Genomic DNA, 21,426 nt, shown 5'->3' on the forward strand with positions numbered 1-21,426 from the left:
TGAAGCATACGAAGCTCGCATGAACAAAAGAACAGCCCAAGCGGACACGAAAGGGGAAGAAAAAGAGGCAACAAAATGACAATGCGAGACCCATGGGTTCACGGAACTACACGTGACAAGTTGGAATTGTAGAGGCTTCCCGTGGCTTAAAGGAGAAGGATTAACGGAAGTCCTACCACAAGCTGACATTCTATTTTTATTGGAAACATGGGAACACGATGCATGTACAATACCACACATTGAAGGATATGTCACACACTCCCTACGGATGCCATGTACAAAAATGAGGGGACAAGGAGTAGTCGCGGTGATATACCGAGAGGAACTCAGAAAAATGATCACAATTTGCAAGACAGATGCTCATAACCGGTACATATGGATCAAGTTTGACACAAAACCTAAACCTATGTTCATTGCCGGGTGCTACATCCCCCATAGAGAGTCACCATTCTATGGTGCCTTCAATGTAGAGAAGAATTACCCTTTCGAGGATCTGTATGCCGATATCTATGCCTATGCACAAGAAGGGATGATTATGCTTATTGGGGACATGAATGCTCGCATAGCACATGCGCAAATGCAAATGGTGGATCTCATGACACCTCCAATGCTTGAACATAATGAGATACTAGATCCCACATGGGAGAGATGTTCGAAAGATCTCATTACAAACCCGCAAGGTATTGCATTGCTCAGTATGATGACATCCTTACAACTAATCGCCGTCAATGGAACAAGTAAGTTTGAAAAATCGGGAGAATGCACATGCTACACGGCCAACAAAGGCATGAGTGTTATTGATTATGTATTGATTGCATATGAGGCATCCCATATTGTAAGTAATTTTACAATTGGGAAGAGGTCACCCAATTCGGACCACACCCCAATCCATGTATGGCTACAAGTTCCCACTCAAAAAGCACAAAAACAGCCCCATGCCCGATCATGGACATACAAAATGCAAGTGGACAAGAAAAGAATGTATGCAAAACATCTAGACAATGCACTTGCTCATGTACCCATGCCATCACACATTGAACAAACATGGCCAATTTTCAAACAAGCTCTATGTGACGCCGTGGAACAAACAATGGGAAAAACGCATCGGCGAGGAAATCATGTTAAAGGGCTACCGCATAACCCATGGTTTGATGAAGAGTGCAAGTATGTAAAAAAACAATTGCGGGCACTGTCAACGACGAACACGGAAAGGGAAACTCTATCAAAAGACTACACAAATCTCAAGAGGCGGAAAAGAAGAAACTATGAGCTACGCACGGAGACACAAGCCGTAGCCAACTTCAAGAAAAATCCCAAAAAGGAATGGCTGAAAATAAAAGGACGAAGACATGACATTATGGGGGACATAAGCTCAGATGACATGTACATGTATGTGGAACAACTATATGTGCATAATAATGCGGAAGAAATGCCACACATGCAAACCGATCTCCATGCCCAAGACCACTTTGATTTCGAAACGGTTAAAAAAAGCATACAGAAACTTGCAAATGGGAAAGCTCCGGACATACTACACTTGAACTCAGAAATGCTTAAATGGTCAAGTATGAGAGCCAGAAAGTGGATACATAGAATGCTAAACCAAGCCATTGTTCAAGGGCTACCCGAGGATTGGCAAAAGAACTGGATCAAAGCACTTTACAAAAAAGGGGATGTAAATCAGCCTACCAACTACCGTACCATTATGGTAGGATCTTGCATGGCAAAGCTTTTGGGAAGCATCTTAGAACAAAGCATAAGCACATGGGCGGAGACAAATGGAAAACGAGCAAAAGAACAAGTAGGTTTCCGACCAAAACATAGCACCATTCATCACCTTGTTTCACTCAGGGTATTAATGGAAGAGAGTCGGCTAAAGGGAAAAACATTATACTGTTGCTTTGTAGATTTCACCAAAGCCTTTGACACGGTCCCGAGAATGGGTATATGGAAAAGGATGGAATGCATAGAAGTACCGATGCATCTCAGGTTTGCGGTAGCACGTCTCTATGACAGAGTCATATGTCAACTAAAAACGCACGAAGGGCTGTCCAAAGCTTTCTCGAGCAACATGGGGGTCAAACAAGGATGCTCCCTCTTACCTACTCTTTTTGGATTGTGCATTGATCAAATAGAAAGCTTCCTCCCTCAACTAGAAGGGGATGAACCAGCCATCGGGATGCTTACACTTCTCATGCTCATCTATGCAGACAATGTGGCTCTTTTCGCCCATGACATTATAGCTCTACAGAAATTGGTCGGTGCGTTACATGCTTTTTGTGAAAATGTGGGTCTATCAATCAATGTAGACAAAACAAAGTTCATGATTGTAAAGACTTGTAAGATGGATATCCACGCCCCCCTCATGTATCAAGGGAAACAAATTGAGAAAGTCGACAGTTTCAAGTACTTGGGGATTGACATCCCGTGCAACTATGCTTGGGGACAATGCGCACATAATAGAATTGACATCGGCCATGCCAAGTACTATCAATTTGAAAACATGTGCACACAAAGGAGCATAAAAAGATGGGAGATAAAAGCGATCATTTTTGAGACATGCGTGGTGCAAGCCATCCTCTACGGAGTGGAAATCTGGGGGGCAAGCATTTCAGCCCACACATGGAATGAAATTGAAAAAATTCAGAAAAAGTTTCTATGTCGACACATGGGGGTCAAAAAGACGACACCATACTCCGTGCTACTCTTGGAGATAGGCAAGAGACCACTAGAAATGAAAGCATTGCAAAAAATGTACACGTATATCATGAAGGTCAAAGCGATGCCTATTATTCGAATCCCCCGCATTGCATGGGAAAGGGGATGTGCACCACAAAAGACAAAAAAAAGCAAATTTCTGTCATCGAGCCTCATACAAGACATTAAGAAATGGTTCGCTAAATGGAATGTAGAGGCATATGTGGACATGCTTATTGAGGAGGGCAAGGAGGGAGAACACATGCTGAATTTGGACATTGCATTACTAAATAGCCTCCACACCAAGTGGAAGACAACGCAACACCGCTCGAAATTTGAATACTATTGCAAGCATGTCAACACAAAGTATTGGGAAGGCTATAGCACAAACCCAATGGAAGCCCAGGCCCACATACGAACACCCATGCCCCACATGGCACGAAGAGCCATCTCTTTGATGCGCACAAGGTCACATATGCTCAAAATAGAAACAGAGGGCTGGCTGAAAATTGATGCTTCTAAACGGATATGCACATCATGTACAATGCTAGCTCCCGAAGATGAAGCACATGTGACATTGGAATGCCCAGAATACGCTCACATCCGGGCTAATTTTCAACCACTTCTAAGCGGTTGTTCTACCTTTGCGGACCTCTTATCCAAGACAGACCCCTCCCCTACAGCTCTCGGAACATACCTCATCCGCATACTTGAGCATCAAAAGACACTCATCGGAACACAAAAAGAGAATAACACACACCACACCATACACCCCCGTGAGGGGAGACTATGTATCACTCTGAGGTCCCATGGGTCATTTCTGGCCCCCCGCGGACGTTAATACCAAATCAAATCAAATCTCTCTCTCTCTCTCTCTCTCTCTCTACTTATGAGGATCAGAGATGTCTTGGACTATATCTACTTGAGTTACACAGGTATAGAGACACTTTACTGGGGAGAGCTAGAGAGAGGCAGTCCCAGAGACACATTACAGATTTCTTTTCACTAGATATGGGACAGCCAGAGGAGCAGCCACCACTGCAGAGCTCGTCCCACACTCATTCGACCACTACTGGCACTCTCATCGACCGAGCATTGGAGCTACAGAGATACAGACGACCGCGACTGAGGAGAGGAGCTACACAGCATCGACGGAGACTACAACAGAAGATTCGAGCCATACTCTCTCGACATCCAGAGTGCAGATGAGGATGGATCCTCACCATTTCTTCCATCTTTGTTTCTCACACTGTTACATCCAGTTTACCGGGTACCTATTGTATCAGCTGCTACACCCACGTAGTTTTAGATTGTAGTAGTAGTAGTAGTATTTTGTTCCACTTCTAGTTCTTTTGTACCCAGACATGGTATTAGATTCACTATTTTGTAACTGATTGGTCTCATAGGTCATTTTGGCCTTTTGAAGACGTTAATATAACATTTCATTTCATTTCATTTCTCTCTCTCTCTATTTCTCTCTATATTCTCTGGCTTCAATATTAAGTGATAAATTCTATTTATCCGTGATCTTGCTGTGTGCAATCAGATGGTATGCATCTATTCTAAGTGCCTGGACATGCACGGCCTGCACACAAGCTCACAAGGGTGCCAGAACACTTCTTAGGCTAACCTGAATCCTAGAACTGGGATAGCTTGCTCACATGCACATAGGGCTAGATGTGCACGTGCACTTCAAAAATAGGGGGTAAATATTTGAAGAGTCTTGAGACAACTAAAAACTAGAATCAAGGCACTAAAGAACACTCCTAAGAGATGAGAGGGGTAGAGTTCCCTCTCTAGATATGGTGGTTCCTAAGCGAGGCACCCCTTGCGGTATTTTTTTCTATTATTATGTCAACTTTCTAGCAAACATAGTACAACCATTTTTGTCTTGGAGAGGTGAGCTATGTCCATGGTTTTATAGTTATTGTTGCTCAATAGCAACATTGAAAAGCATGAAAAGAAATAGCTAAAAGCTTGATATCTCAAAAAGTAGCTTGGCACAGAGGCTATTGCATGTAAAGTCAAAAGGATCTGCGTGTGATGATTTACCACGTGAGTAGGGCTAGCCATAAAGTGGCACGGCCTATTACACGTGTCGAAGGCTTTGTGTGATTATCTACCATGCAGGGCTAGCCAGATGAGCACCCTTGCTCATACAATTCGGCATGGATAGGTGACAGAGAGTATCGAGAAGAAGTATTCTGTAACAAACTGCTGACGTGTCAAAGCCTAAAGAATGGAGCCAACTTACAGATGCCGACCGAGGGGCCTAAACCCTAAGAAGAACCAGTAACAGAAGAAGTGTCACAAAGTGATGACGTGGTTGTCCGAGAGCAAAAAACCCTAACCCTAATATCTGCCAGAAACCCTAACTGTTGAAACCCTAATTGTGGAAACCCTAATTGTGGAAACCCTAACCCTAACCCTAAGGGCAACAGGGAGATTTTCGTAAATTGGGTTGGTTGATGACGTGGCAGGCTGTACGGATTTCCGTGATTTACGCTGACATTTTTGGCTTTGCTTTTGGACCAGATGCTTTTAAGTTTGAAGGCTTTTCATTGTAATTGTTGTTTAAGTCAAGGGTCTTTAAACATGAGGTTAGGGCTCATTCTCTGGCATGCTTCTTGGAGAAGGCGCAGAGTCTGGAGTACCGGCTTGTACTGTGTTGATGCAATATAAAGAAATCCCGAAAGGGGCGCCAAGGTTTGGGACCAATACTCTCTGGGTGGAATTCCGCCACTCCGTGTTGCGTGTCGTCTCTCTCTCTCTCTCTTTCAGTTCAGTTGTTATTAAAGTGCTAAAAGTCTGTTCAGTCTGTTCTTTTCTACTGGCACGTGGTGCCCGTTTTGTGACAGTGGTATCAGAGCATCAGGCGTGTGCTTTTTGAAAGCATACCGGTCCTACAAAAGAGCAGACAGAGCTATTGGAATTATTATGTGAGGTATCTTTGCCCTCCAACCCGGACTTAGTAGCCACTCCCACCCTTACTTCATCGCGCATCAGGCGCGCTCCCGTCTTCACCGCAGTGTTACAGGGCATAAGCCAATTAAGAACCCAATACTTGGAATTCATGGATTCAACAGAATATTTACAATTTCTACTCAACGAGCTTCACCACATTCTTTCACGGCATCCTCAGCAGAATCTTTCGATGCTGCAAAGTTTTCAACAATTTTTGAACTACATGTTACCCCCTCTGATGCCCCAGGTGATACCTCCTCCTCCGGCACCAGAAAGTACGAGAGCTTCCAATCGGTAACCTTCTTAGCCGTCTGTTCTGATCGGGGGAGTCTTCAAGAATATGGTGCAGCCATCTGACCCTGATCTAGTGCAACCGCCTTTGCCACCGCCATTGCCCCCACCTCTACCACCACCGCCACCAGGCTACAATGGTTGGAGCCCATATGGATACCCTTATTTCCATACCCGGGATATGCGCCAAACCAACCCAAAGATTTCAAAGATGGTGGCACGACAGTCAAATTTTTCACTTTTTCCGGGGTGAGATCGCAAGAAAGCATTGCAGTTCCTACAACAATTCAACAACATCTATACTTTAGGGAAGTATATAGAAGAATCCAAGATTTCTCGAGCAGGGGGATTTGTTAAAGATAATGCTATGCAATGGAGTTCAATCGCGACACAACCGCATGCTCCAAGGACGTGGCAAGCTTTCAAGACAGTTTTTGCACGTAGTTACATGACTTCTATGTTTGGAGTGCAACTTCTGGCAGAGTGGGTATCCTGAAATGCTTGCTATGGAAACCCTAACAGATTATAACTTGAAATTTCTCGACATCTCTGAGTAGATGTCTCTTCACGAGCAGATGACGTTGGAGGTTCGATGTGATTGCTATCTCTTGGGACTACCATCGCCGCCAAAGAAACACTGTCTGTCCAAGAGCTGATGGACCATGCTGTGCTCGGCTACGACCTCATGGAAGGAACCTAACCCTAATTTTTGGTGCAGGTTTCAAGATGGAAAGTCTGTCGACTTTTCGAGCTCGATTGATGTTGAGATTGCTTTTTAAGTTTGAGTTCTGTTTGATCGTGTTTGGTGATCTTGTTTCAAATTTGTTTGAAATGGATGGTATCTGTTTTGAACCTGTTTTGGTGCCGATTTGAATTGTTTGACTCTGGTTTGATACTGGTTTCAATGATTGGTGATTTTACTTCTGGGTGGAGAAGTGAGAAATACTGTTTCGGTATTGTTTGAACCTTGGAACGACGCAGGCCGATGCCTGGGGATCGTTTGGTTGTATGCTTGTAAAATAATTGTTGTTGTGACTCCCGGCCCGGACCTGGATGGTTATGCGGGAGGAGTATTAAGAAGTTTGAGCAGTGGTTACTCTCAGCACCTCCAAACGACGCAAGCTGCGGTCTGGGGGGCGTTTGGTTGTAAAAGGCCCCTATATCTCCCGGCCCGGACCTTTTTAGGTTATGCGGGAGGAGTGATGAGGGAGTCGTTGAATATCTCCTGGCCCGTAACTCGTTAGGTTTTGCGGGAGGAGTGTTCATTGGCGGCTTTATGTTTCTATGTCTTGTAACATGCATATGTGAGCATTTGTGTTGCATTGTGATGTGCCAACCACTGAATATTCCTAATTGGATGAGATTGCCTGGGTTTGTAATTTTAGTGCATCAAGACACCCATGGAAGATCACTACGGTCTGGGTGTGATGGCTAATTTTACTACGCCGGAATATCAAGAGTTTCGATCTGGACGAAAGGAGAAGCTAACTCCTTGACCAAAACAACAGAAAGGAGAAGCTAACTCCTTGATCAAAACAGCCGAAAGGAGAAGCTAACTCCTTAATAAAAAGAGCAAATTGATTGTTCCTCAGAATGTCCCTCAGAAATTTTTGAGCTAACTTGAGTTGTTTTGCAGTTATGCTATAATCGCGGACGATTACTCTCTTTCAAGAAGGGGAGAGTAACAAACTCCTGACGTGTCAAAGCCTAAAGAATGGAGCCAACTTACAGATGCCGACCGAGGGGCCTAAACCCTAAGAAGAGCAAGTAACAGAAGAAGTGTCGCAAAGTGATGACGTGGTCGCCTGAGAGCAGAAAACCCTAACCCTAATTTCTGCCAGAAACCCTAACTGTTGAAACCCTAATTTTGGAAACCTTAACCCTAAAACTTACAAACCCTAATTTTGTTGCCAAAAACGCTAAAACTGCAAAAACCCTAACCCTAACCCTGAGGGCAGCAGGGAGATTTCCGAAAATTGCACTGGCTGATACGTGGTAGGCTGTACAGATTTTCGTGATTTATGATGGCAACTTTTTGGCTTTGCTTTTGGACCAGATGCTTTTAAGTTTGAAGGCTTTTCACTGTAATTGCTTTTTAGGCCAAGGGCCTTTAAATGTGAGGTTAGGGCTCATTCTTTGGCATGCTTCCTGGAGAAGGTGCAGAGTCTGGAGTACCGGCTTGTACTGTGTTGATGCAATATAAAGAAATACCGAAAGGGGCGCCAAGGTTTGGGGCCAATACTCTCTGGGGTGGAATTCCGCCACTCCGTGTCGCGTGTCGTCTCTCTCTTTCAATTCAATTGTTATTGAAGTGCTAAAAGTTTGTTTTGTCTGTTCTTTTCTATTGGCACGTGGTGCCCGTTTTGTGGCATATTTGACCATCCGGAATGGACATCTGTGATGCGTCATGGGATGGGTGACATAAAGCATTGCAAAGGAGTTGTTTCGTAAGTTTGGTGAGAAAGGACTAAGTGATGGTATTCCAGATGCGTCACATGATGGGTGACAGGAACATCGGCAAGGGAATATTCCATGGTTAGGAGGTATTTCGAGCTGAGTTAGGGTTGTGCACAAGAGATAAGACAAGCACTTGAATGAAGATGGGTTCAAGTAAGCTTTGAGGAAATGCAGCTGCTTTCTGAAAAAGTGAGTTGTTTTTGAGAAAGCAAATACTTTTCCATGAAGGAGTCTATGTTGGCATTGCATTTGTGCATGAGACTGTATCCAGAGACACTTGGGTTGTGATTGTGTAAGCATGGTTTTGAGCTTATAAGGTTTTATTGAGTTTCTGGCAGGTTCATACCATTTTTAAAGTTGCCCGGCCGCCCACTCCCCAGGTTAGGGGTTGGGAAGAGGAGAAAAACAAAAGCGCCGGAGGAATTGACATACGGCTGCAAATTCCAACCGCTGAGATGATGCTGCCGCTGACTCCCATGGCTGCCCCAAGTGCACGAGATGTTACCAAGACCATGTAGACGAGTTCTATCACGAAGAAGTGCCCTCAAAGATTGTTTCCATCACGATGAGCTGCTGTTTTTCTCTGTTTTCATCCCATCAATGTCGTAGACGGGGGCTGATTTACAAGAAAGAACCCGAGAGCACACCTCTTAGGATTGCAAGAGAGGCTTCTCTGCATAGAGATCTCTTCCGGAGAGTTGCTTTTCTGACAAGCGAGTTGCGTTCCGAGTTCGAGTCTTCACAAGTGACGTTTTTCATGTTTGATCTATGAGCATTTGTTTGCATGTGCACTTCCTCTGCAAGAGGAAGTAGGAGCAAAGGAAGGCACGAGCCTCTGCAAGAGAGAAGGGCTATGTGGAACATAGCCAGATCAGCTGAAGGGTTTTGCACCCTAGGTTTGGGAGTAGATCAACAGATCTGAGAGTGGTAGACTCTTGAGTTGGGATCAAGGATTAGAGATTCCGGAGGGGCAACTTCGTGTCGAGGGATAACAAAGTTGATACTAAGATCTCTACGGAAGAGGACTCTAGGAATAGAGTTGGAATAAAGTTTAAGGTGTTAGGTGCGGCGGAATTGAAATGGTGAAGATCTAGGTTCTACACTTCCACAGATCTTTTACTTCTTTTCCTTGCATTAGTGATTGCTTTTGGCTTGAATGATGGTTCTTTTTACTTTTCCCTGAAGAGTGGGAATGAGAGAGCCAAGTAGAGATGTGGAGGGAGAGAGAGAGAGAAAGGGAAGAGGAGAATGACACTCGATGGGGTCCCAACCAACCCTCTCAAGGCCCCCCCCACACCGTTGCCGCTGTGGTATTTGCTTTAGATTGCATAAGTGGAATGTACACACATGCAATACCTCAAGTGCAGACTCTATTGACTCGAATGATGACTGTCGCAGCGGCATAGTTGCCATGGAGTTTCGAAACGTCTCGTTTGAAACGAGTTTCAGAAGTTTCGAAACGGTTTCGTCCGAGAAAGAAACACCAAAACAAAAGTTTTGTGCAAACTAAAGAAATGTACATAAGTTTAAGTGGTATAAGCGAAGATCTTAGACATGAAAAAGAGGGAGAATAGGACTAACTTTCATCATTAGAAGCAAGACAGAAGCTACATTCATGACATTGAGGATTTCATGACATAAAAAAATCAATGCTACAGCCTGACGAGCAAAAACTTACGAGCCTTGACTTTACCTTTGAAACGTCCAAACTCATACAGAAACGTTTCTAAAACGTTTCGTAGGTTTCATGAGTGAAGAAACGCGTTTCTTGGCAACACTGCGCAGCGGTAACTCCTCGAGACAAGGCACCTCTGGGGCTGACTTGATGCACCTTTGGATCCTTCTCGATGTGGGATTGTAGATGGCCACCAAGGGGTAGATCTAGGGCTGATTTGCGCTACCGATGTGAGAAGAATGAAGGGCTAAAAGCTGGCTGCAAAAATGAAGATCTGAAACGTAAATTGCCGTAGATCGCTCGTGTAAAGCAGGGCTGAAAACACAGATCTCAACGATGCCAATGATGGACAACAATGTGAGCACTCGATGACGGCGAGGGAATGGCCGAGGTGAGGCTCGATGGGCTGCCGAAGTACAGGACCGCAACGTAGATGCAAACGAGGTCAGATCCAACCGGTTTCCTGAGGGAGATGGGCTGAAAAACTGAAAACTCTGGCTGATTTGCAGGCTAGAAGATGGCGGTAGGGCTGAAATCTGCAAACGCTGGTGGATCTCTTCCAAAATGCCAGGGTGATCCGGAGTCGGAAAACGCTAGGCTGATCTACAACTCTTGCTAGCAGTAGGCTCTACTGATAGAAAATGCTAGCTGTAGGGCTCCTTTTATAGGCTAGGAATTTGATTTATAAATTTATTAAAGCTTAAGTAGGGCAAGCTGTCCACTAGACCCAACAAAATAAATTATAAATCATCCAGCAAGTTGTCGCACACTGGCCCACCCAAGTAGGGCAAGCTATCCACTACACCCAACAAGCTGTCCGGACATGTAGGTTTTGTAAACAGGCTCACAAAATTGCTGGTACTAATCCTCCTAGGAATTCTAGACACTCCTATCTAGGAAGAAGGGGAAAACTGGCTTTGGAAGTTGATGAAGCATGTCCACGTGGCACACAGAGCCATGTGCATGTGACATCCCCTTGTGCTTAAGGTGAGATACCGGTCTATCAATCCATCACTTCTACAAAGACATCAATCATTGATCAATCACATTTCTGTCGAGGGTCTCAGATACAAATCCTAATCATTGTAACCATTTAGCAATCACATCCAGATCGCGCTAATCTTTTCACAGATGTCTTGATCTACTAAATCTTGCTACTATCATATTCTGTCACGGGACCGAGCACCATGTGACAAGGGAAAAGAACAGACTGAACAACTTTAAGCACTTCAAATAACAACTGAACTGAAAGAGATGCACCACACGAGACGGGGAGTGGTGGAATTCCACCCCGTGAGAGCACTGCCCCAAACATTGGCACCCCTTTCGGTATTTCTTTATATTGCTTGAACACTGTACTTTAGCCTCCCTCTGCACCTTCGTACTGAAGCATCCAACATCCAGAGAAAGAGCCCATGGCTTTATTTAAAGGCTCTTGGCCTAAAAAGCAACTACACGAAAAGCTTCAAACTCAAAAGCATTTGGTCCAAAAAAAGTACTAGCACCAAAAGCAGCTGGCAGGTTTTATGGAAATCCGTACAATTGACATGTCAGCACGTCAACGTGAATTTCGTGATTCCGTATAGTTTGCCACATCATCAATTTTTATGCATTCTACTGAGTATGTTTCTGCTTTATTGAATAACTTTATGTCACCTGGTCCCATCAGATGGGACCCCTTATGTTGGTAAGACTTCTTCTGCTGCTTTAGCTTCTTTTCTTGCTTCTTCTTAGGGTTTAGACTTCTCGGCCGAGATCTGTAGGTTGGCTCCGTTCTTCAGTGGCTTGACACGTCGGCAATGTGTACCCCCCCTTCTTGAAAGAAAGTAATCGTCCGCAATTACAACAACATACTCGCAAAACGACTCAAGTTAGCTCAAAAATTTTTCGAGGGTCATTCCGAGGGACAATCAATTTTCTCATTCCAAATCGAAGCCCTTGATTTTCTAGGTCGTTGGCTTCCCAGAAGAATCTCATTCGATAAGGAGTCTCTTGCCAGATGGGAACTCTTGATTTCCTGGGTCATTGGCTTCCCAAAAAAATCTCATCCAATAAGGAATATTCAGTGGTTGGCACATCACAATGCAACACAAATGCTCACATATGCATGTTAAAAGACATAGAAACATAAAGTTGCTGATGAACACCCTCTCCGCAAATAACCATTCAGGTCCGGTCCATGAGTTGTTCAACGACTCCCTCATCACTCCTCCTGCATAACCTAAAAAGGTCCGTGCCGGGAGATATAGAGGCCTGTTACAACTAAACGCCCCCTAGCCCGCAGCCTACGTTGTTTGGAGGTGCTGAGAGTAATCACTGCTCAAACTTTCTAATACTCCCCCCGTAATAACCACAAAGGTCTGAGTAAAAACAACACTTTTCAAACATTCAATACTCCCCCCGCAAATAACCACAAGGGTCGGGCCATGAGTATGAACAAGCATTCTCAAACATCATTTCTCAGTACTCCACCTGGGACTAAATCACCAATCATTGAAACCAATATTAAAACTAGAGTCAAACAATTCAAATCGGCACCAAGACAAGTTCAAAATAGATACCATCCATTTCAAACAAAGTCCAAACAGGATCACCAAACAAGTTCTCAATCAGAACTCAAACGTAAAAAGCAATCTCGACATCAGTCGAGCTCGAAAAGACGACTAGCTTTCCATCCTGAAACCTGTACTAAGATTAGGGTTAGATTTCTTCCATAAGGTTGTAGCCGTCTGCGACATGGTCCATAAGCTCGAATAGTTGAAACAAGCCTCGACAAGCAATGTTCCTGTGGTGGTGATGGTAGTCCCAAGACCTGGCAATCACACTGGACCTCCAAGGTTTTTAGCTCGAGAAGAGACATTTGATGAGAGATGTCTAGAATTTTGAAGTCGTAATCTGCAAGGGTTTCCTTGGCAAGCATTTCAGGATACCCCACTCTACCAGAAGCTGCAATTTGAAGGAAGATGTCTGAAGGCATGTAACTTCGGGCAAATTTTTTTCCTTGAAAGCTTTCCAAGTCCAAGTGTACGGCTTGGTAGCTATAGACATCCACCACTACATGGCACTGCCTCTGAGAAAAAAAAGTGGCTCGAAAACTCTTTGATCCTTCTCTTGCAAGTGATCTTTATGGCTTATGCCCTGTAAGACAGAGCGATGAAGACCATCCCGCATCCGATGCGCGATGAGGTAAGGGTGGGAGTAGCTAATAAGTCTTGGGGTCGGGGCACGAAGATACTTCAAATAAAATTCCAGTAGACTTTGGAAGTGCCGGTTTGCTCTTTTTGCTCTTTGGTGGGACTGATATGCTTTCAGAAAAGCACACGCCTGAAGCTCTGATACCACTGTCACGGGACCGGGCACCATATGCCAACCGAAAAGAACAAACTGAACAACTTTAAGCACTTCAAATAACAACTGAATTGAAAGAGATGCATGACACGAGATGGGAGTGGCGGAATTCCACCCCAAGGGAGCGCTGGCCCTAAACGTTGGCGCCCCTTTTGGTATTTCTTTATATTGCTTGAACACAATACATTGCCGGTACTTCTCTCTCTGCACTTTCGTATTGAAGCATCTAGAGAAAGAGCCCATGGCATTATTTAAAGACTCTTGGCTCTTGGCCTAAAAAGCAGTTACATGAAAAGCTTCAAACTCAAAAGCATTTGGGCCAAAAAAAAGTACTAGCACCAAAACTTGCCGGCGCATCCACATAGCTGCCATGTCAGCATGTCAGTGCGAATTCTAGCGCGTTTTGCGGAAATCCATACAGCTGGCACGTCAGCATGTCAGTGTGAATTCTGGGATTTTGTATAGGCTACCACGTCATGTGACTTTACGCATTCTTTTGAGTATGTTTTTGCTTTATTGAATATCTTTATGTCACTGGGTCCCATCGGATGGGGTCCCGTACGTTGGTAAGACTTCTTTTGTGCTGCTTTTACTTCTTTTGTTGCTTCTTCTTAGGGTTTAGACTTCCTTGCCGGGATCTATAGGTTGGCTTTGTTATTCAGTGTCTTGACACGTCAGCAGTTTGTGACAGATTCATATCCTTTCATTTCACATGTCAATCAAGCAAACCATGGCCATCAGTATCCTCACAAGACAATACATCCACATAGCATGCATTTCACAAAGTCAGACACTTAGTTCACACTGAACACCGTGTTTCAATCATTCAATCCAGCCATCTCATTTCGTCCAGAACTCTTGATGCACCTAGATCACTATGCAGTCATCTCCTCCTTTCGGAACCCTTGATGCACTCACAACAGTATCCAGTCATCTCATCCAGATAGCCATCTTGATGTACTAGAATCTCATTCAATTCTCATTCACTTAGCCATCTGTCACAAAGTGATGACATGGCATTACCATCTGGAGAGAAGTGGACAAGAGAAACTGAACGGACTAACTTGAAGAACTTATGAAGCACCGATTGTGGGGCCTGAACCCTAAAAGACAGAAGCTTGAAGCTTGAAAGGGATTACCGTAAAATGTGTTGATATGCTAACGTGGCAGGACCGTACAGAATTTCCACAATTTTCGATGTAGCTATCACGTGACAAGCTATACGGATTTTCGCAAATTAGGCTGACTGCTTTGGGGAATCTCCAGCGCTAGCTTTTGGTTAAAAGTGCTTTTGGATTGATTGCTTTTGGGGCTTTGCTTTTGGGCATCCCATGTACTCTTTATAAGAGCCCTTGGGGCCTCACTCTGCAGAGCATCTGGACGCAAAGTTTGAGAATTGGAGAAAATCGATAACATGGCGTCTACAAATCGATGAACATAACTTTGTGTCAACAAGTCGTAAAGGTTTGTCTATGCGTTTACTTGGACTGCACAACGAGACTACAGGGCAAGGCCCAACTTCTGTTCCTTATAATTTTTTGGAAGACAGTGCCGACTCTCCAACATACTCATGTATGGCACTTTTGTATGACGTTAACGATATATGGTCTGTTATTGCATGATAGATAGTTTAACTATTCACATGGTTTTTTTGTAGCTTTACAAAACAATGTTCCATACCTTGCACACTCGAATGAGACGCCTACTCAATGACCAGGTCAATAGTGACTAGTCCCAAGTTGATTTTTGCATTTCTCTAAACTATAATTTACTATATGTAAACAAACTATTTCTGACTCCAAACAACACATCAATACGAAATCGCATCAGCACATCAATACTTAACCATGTCAACAATCACTTTGCCAAGGCAACCCAAGCAAGATTAGTTTTTGTGTGCATGTGCTTTAGCCCCTTAATTTATAAGCTCAAACTTTTCAGGCCTTACAAAGGTATATGTATTTGTATAAAGGTATGCTTATTGTTTGTGTGTGCACACGGGTGTGTGGTGCTTGCTATGGAACGCTTATATTGATTTGAGCTGCAGCGTAAAACAGTTAAATTTGCATGTTTTGAGTTCATCTTAGATCCATATACACGTAATTGAGGTTGCTATAATGCGTTTATTACGGTTATTGTCAGTAGTGGAATAAATGCATCACTTAAGGTTCTTGATGGTTTTCTTTTCAAAAGCGGGGGCTCGTAAGAGTTGCCCCAGCCATTACTGGATTGCAGCAATGGACAGTGCAATCATTAATATGCTTTGGATCTTGAATTCATACAGTTTGAGGATGCCGAAGAAGAAGATGGAGATGCCATAGAAAGGGTTTTATGGCATCAGCGTAGGGGATTGTGTACTGAGGAGCATGAGAGAGATAGGGATCCAATACTGGATACAGATTCTTCTTCCGACTTGAGGTGGGAAGAGCAGGAGTTTTACATCAAATGGAAAGGCCAGTCTTACCTTCACTGTCAGTGGCAGACACTTGCAGAACTTTCACAGGTTTTTGAAGCTCCTTTGTGTTTGGTGTGAGTGCTGGCATGCAGGGGATGAATTTCATGTTTTAGAAATTTATTGCCAATTTGTGTGTATTTATCAATTTTTGTTCAGCATGTGCAGAATTTTGAGACTTATTGTTTTATTTGGCTAATGTTGTGTAGCTGAGTGGGTTCAAAAAGGTTATCAATTATACTAAGCGGGTTGAAGAAGAAAGAAATAAGAGGCGAGCTTTATCACGTGAGGAGGTGATAATTTCGACGTTGTTTGCAATGGATGCGATTCATGCTGACAATTTTGTCCTGGATTTTTTTGTGGTTGACTGCCTTGTCCTTTTCATGAAATACTCTTGTACCCATCCCAGGCAGAGGTGCATGATGTGAGCAAGGAAATGGAGTTGGACCTGTTGAAGCAATATCGCCAGGTCTGCCAAGGGTGATGTCTTTATTTTACAACCTGCATAAGTTGGACATGCTAACGTTTGATGTCCAATTTTCAACTGCAACCTTTCTCAGGTAGAAAGAGTGTTTGCAGACAGAACCTCACAAAATGAAGTTGGTGAAGAGTTTCAAGAATACCTTGTGAAATGGAAGGGCCTTTCCTATTCGGAATCAACATGGTAATGGTTAAAACATTCCATGTGAGGTTATGCTCTGTGAGTTCGGGGTTGCTTATGAACTTTTAGTGAATAATTTGTGCTCTCCATTTGACTTTTACAAAAGGAGGCTGCAAATGTAAGTGCACAATGTTAGTTGTGATAAGAATCTATTCTATATGTATATAGAGTATTTGGGCAGTATATTTAGATCCGGAGTGACTTTCTAAGGGAAAGTTTCATCCATAATAAGGAGAGGTTCAGATGTATTGTTGAACTCTGTGTGGCCCATATTTATCAAATAAAGGAAGATTGCATCCACATTTGTGCACTGGTGGTGTTAGTTTAATCTTTGGGTAGTATCATGATTTGAACAGTTATTAGATCAGTGATTTAGTAGCAAGTCACTTCAAGTTTTCCAAGGGAAAGTGTTAGCTCTTAAAATGAGAGGCTGAGATGGAGTATTGACACCATTTATCAAGTAAAGAAGGTTACATAGACATTTGGAATTGATATGGTTGGTGGGCATGTCATAGTTATTAATCAACATATGCTTGATGAAGTTTAGGGTTATATTGTCTCATGGATGAGTACCACAAGTTTATAACTTGTACTTTTTTTTGAAGGAATATATTTAGGCTCATTGGGGAGGGGGGTAAGTTTGTGCACACACAAATATATAAGGTCCAGACTCCATGGACAGGTTTTGGTGGTATTTCATGACAGTTTTCAGAGGATTGTGTTTGTCCATACCCTTTTGAGGCTACCTATTATCTTCTTGATGATAAAACCTTTTGATTGCATGTAGGGTCTGTCGTATAGCTTGCTTTAAAATTTGACAACCGTGGTTTTTCTTTTATCATTTTAAAGGGAGAAGGATGTTGATATTTCGTTCGCTCAAGTTGCCATTGACGAATATAAGGTGAACAGGCACATCAAAATTAAGGAAATATGAATTTATATTATCCGGACATGGATTAATGGTCTACTATGCCTGAACAGGCTCGGGAAGCTGCAGTCAATGTTCAAGGGAAGATGGTTGATTCGCAAAGAAAAAAAGGAAAAGGTGTTGACTTTGCCATGATTTATTCACACCTCATGCTTTGTCGAGAGTACGCCGTCATGAATGTCGTGTGGCTGTCATTGCAGCAACTTTGCGAAAGTTTGAGGAACAGCCAGACTGGCTAAAGGGTGGCACACTGCGGGATTATCAGTTGGAAGGGTTGAACTTTTTGATGAACAGGTTAGATTCTGCCAGGATTGATTTTCTGTAGGTCTGCAGGCTTGCTTAGTGTTTTTTGTTGCACCTTTCCCCAGTTGGAAGAACGACACTAATGTGATCCTTGCTGATGAGATGGGACTAGGGAAGACTGTGCAATCTGTTTCCATGGTCGGTTTTTTACAGGTACTTCAACTTTTTTTTCAGCCTAGTATAACCAAAAGCAATCATGGTAAGGTCAGTATCTCTGTGTTTTGATGCTTAGGCATTATTCTATTGTAGGTGTGCATGTTGTTAAAGCTTGGATTTCTGCTCAATTGTTTTCAATTTGTTTCACAGAATGCACAGCAGATACCTGGACCTTTCCTTGTGGTCGTCCCTCTTTCAACCATAACAAATTGGGCTAAAGAGTTCCGGAAGTGGTTACCAGACATGAATGTGGTGGTGTATGTTGGAAACCGGGCAAGCCGTGAGGTATATACATCAAGCCCATCTAAAGTATCACTCTTGTTGTTCTCGTATCACTAGGCGATCTTATTTTGAGACTTGGGGGTTACAACATTGCATGCATTGTTCCGTCTTTCATGAATTCTTAGGGTGACTTTGGAAAAAAGAGAGGGAGGTTTGCATGATGTAGAAAGGAAAACAAAGATTTGAGTCCTTGAGTTTTTCATGAAGCTTATGCGTTTATGGGTTCACATGTTCCTTTTCTTCATATACAATGCTTTTCTTGTTTGATGTAAGCAATTGTTCACTTGTTGTCGCCTTTTGACTGCTCACACGGTCCTTGTGATTTAAATGCTATGCTTGTCATGGGGATATGAAATAATGTTCCTCATAGTTTAAGACCTTTCTTCAGGTATTGATATTGTTCATGTTCTATTTGGACTTGAATTTTGAGGTCATGCTTTAAACATCAGACTTGGCTTTCTGCTAGGACTTGTGCTTGCATTTCCATGGTTGCAAATGATCTATAGGGTCTAGCTCGCAGCTAAATGTTTGAGGGGTTGTAAGAAAACTCCAGACGTATTAGATGTTCTGCTCCCTGGTAGATTGCTTCTTGCTCGCATAAGAGTGCAACTCCTTTAAAATCGAATTGACTCTTTTTGTCTCACCATCAAGCTGCGGATCATTAGTTGTCTTCATGCTTAAAGGAGTGCCTAAATTCTTCAATACTTCCCTCCAAAAGTGCCTGTTGAACTTCCTATCTCTAATGACACTATATTTGAGGGAAACTCTTTAGCTTGTAGAGATGTGTGTGTATACTTTTTTTTTTGTGCAAAAGAAGATTTTCTATCAGTTTTATAATGTGCGGAAAAGGGAGATCACCATGTTCAACTCGTACAACGGCTAAATTATAAAATGGTAGGGGGGAAGTGCGGCATAGGTTGCCTGTAAATCCAATAAATGCCATGGTCCTTGCTGAAGAAGGACAGGCCACCACACCTGAATGAATGCCGGGCGTCATCTCTCAACCCAGCTTCCCCTGTATGCTATCAGACTGTCCTCTTAAGAATGTGAATCATTGTAGACCCATGCTCGAATCATTGTAGACCCTAGAGCATGGGGCCTGCCATACAAACCAGACATTGACGCTACTGATCAACTCCCTCATGTAGTCGCTCTTCTTTGTCCAAACTGTCGCTAAGAAATCAGGCATTGGGTAGTGCTGACTAGCTGAGGTTGTCCTTTTAATGGCTGATCCAAGGCTGCTGTGCTTTGCCTTGTAGCCCAAGGCTTTCCATGAGTACCCAGACCATGCTGTAGACCTCCACATGTACATCATATCTGGGAGAATGGAGGCAATCTTACGAAGGATCCATAGCCGTATGTGCTGTACTTTGGGGAGAGCCCCAAGGAGTGTCTCCTCTGCGGGCCGGTGATGTGGCAGCTGAGTGAGTTTTTTGGTGCCAATTGTGAAACGCATCAACTTTTTCGGGCTTTTGAAGGTGCCAGCTTTTGTTATGAGTTGATTTTGGGGCTTTCAGCCAATGTAAAGGCAAGAGGCCAAGGGCTTTCAAATTTGTGCCTAGGGGGAGTATTATAAACTTAAAGATTGTGAATGTGCTCCTTCCGGCAGTTGAACACTGTCAATTGCTCGGATCTAGTACTCCGCACAAACACAAGGGACACTTACTTCACTTGAAAGAACTGAATTGAACCGAATGAAAAGAGAGAGAGACAAGAGAGAGATAAAAGAGACGACACCGAATGTCGGGTCCCAAACCCTCAAGGGCCCCCTTGCTCTGTTGCCAGAGCAAGTACTTTCTTTATCCTTGCACAATGATGCTAAATGCTGAGATGCTAATGGGTACTTGATGCTATTGACACTGGGTACTGATGGGTATTGCGGGTACTGATGGGTTCTATGTCGACGACGATGATGTCAATGACGAGGTACTGATAGAATCTATGTCGACGACAATGATGTTGACGAGGAGGTACTGATGGGGTCTATGTCGACGCCGACGAGGTACTGAGGGGTTCTGTGGGTCCTTATGCCGAGCCAAGGCACAAGGGGTACTAGGTGTTGGGGTATTGTGTCGACAACGACGACGACGCTACGGTTGAATGCCGGTATTTGCTAGCGATGTCGATGGCCAAGGTCTGCAACTACGACGAGGCTAGGGGCTGAAATCTGCTGGCGCTTCACAACTGACAACATTGGTTCTCTTGGTTGAAAACGCTAGCTGCTTTGGCCTACAAGTACCGAGTCTGCGGGTTCTCTTGCTATTGCTTCTGCTTCTTCTGCTTCTTATTGGCGCCTAAGGGCTGCTTTTATAGGTGGCACATGCTGGGTCGAACAAGCACAGTGATGCCCCCACGACCAAGTAATAAATAGGCTGAAATTGACTTATTAAAAATAAGGTACTAAGAGGTGGTTAACACGGCAAATTACCTAGTGCTGAAATGCGGTACTGTGCAAGAGAGGGTATGCAACTATGACCGGCCTGGACATGTACGTCTTGCTAGAGGCTCACAAAGGTGCCAAGCTAGGTCCTAAGCTAATGACTCATGCTAGACTGTAGCAGAAGCATGTCCACGTAGCGCAAGTGAAGTGCACACGTGACATCCCCCCCTGTTAATGGTGAGTTTCTTTCTGGACGTTTGATGCTGACTGCTTCTGAGGCTTGTGGTTGCATAAACTGATGAAAACTCCTCCAAACGGGTGGATAGTGCGGATGTAGGTCTGGTGCGATGTAAACAGCGACCATACGATTAGCTAGGCAGGCTTACTACTGTTGCAGAATACCAGCCTTCATACTGACTCTACCTTGCGAGCAAGTACTGCCACTCGAATAGTCGTGTCGTGAAAACACTGCAGGTGCAACTCGAATGTAAAGGTGTTCAGAGGTATTTCCAAGGGTTTCTTGTTGACGAAAGTGGATGCACGCTACATGCGAATGCGAATGCGAATGCAGAAGAGGGTTAGAAATCCTGTCTCCAACTCCTTCCATATCCGCATAGTAGGCAAGTAGATCTTGGTACTCAAGATCTGGTTTGTCGTGTATCCGATGTTGATCTTTTCTCAAAGACATGGCAATAAAGATGGGAGCTAATAAGTTCATGATTGGGACTCAGGGAAAAAAAGAAAGTTGGGAGAGGTTCTTTGGGTTTTTGGTCTTTGATGGTTCTTGGGTTCTTGGTGTTTCTTGGGGTTCTTGGTGGTTCTTCCCTTGAGT

At 43.6% G+C, this 21,426-nt stretch overlaps 1 protein-coding gene across 1 annotated transcript in view; it reads left to right on the forward strand.

The window, feature by feature from the left end:
• Positions 1-21,426, forward strand: part of LOC147427037 (protein CHROMATIN REMODELING 5-like) — a 78,616-nt gene that overhangs the window by 21,018 nt on the left and 36,172 nt on the right. The window contains exons 5-13 of the mRNA XM_086498823.1: positions 15,717-15,935; positions 16,094-16,177; positions 16,294-16,353; positions 16,445-16,548; positions 17,395-17,446; positions 17,527-17,590; positions 17,674-17,767; positions 17,842-17,929; positions 18,083-18,217. Coding sequence (XP_086354949.1) covers positions 15,717-15,935; positions 16,094-16,177; positions 16,294-16,353; positions 16,445-16,548; positions 17,395-17,446; positions 17,527-17,590; positions 17,674-17,767; positions 17,842-17,929; positions 18,083-18,217 — 900 coding nt within the window. The remainder of the gene's footprint in view (positions 1-15,716; positions 15,936-16,093; positions 16,178-16,293; positions 16,354-16,444; positions 16,549-17,394; positions 17,447-17,526; positions 17,591-17,673; positions 17,768-17,841; positions 17,930-18,082; positions 18,218-21,426) is intronic.

Source organism: Adiantum capillus-veneris, chromosome 24, assembly GCF_014529385.1.
Source record: "Adiantum capillus-veneris isolate H3 chromosome 24, ASM1452938v2, whole genome shotgun sequence".
In the NCBI taxonomy this organism is placed as follows: Eukaryota; Viridiplantae; Streptophyta; class Polypodiopsida; order Polypodiales; family Pteridaceae; genus Adiantum; species Adiantum capillus-veneris.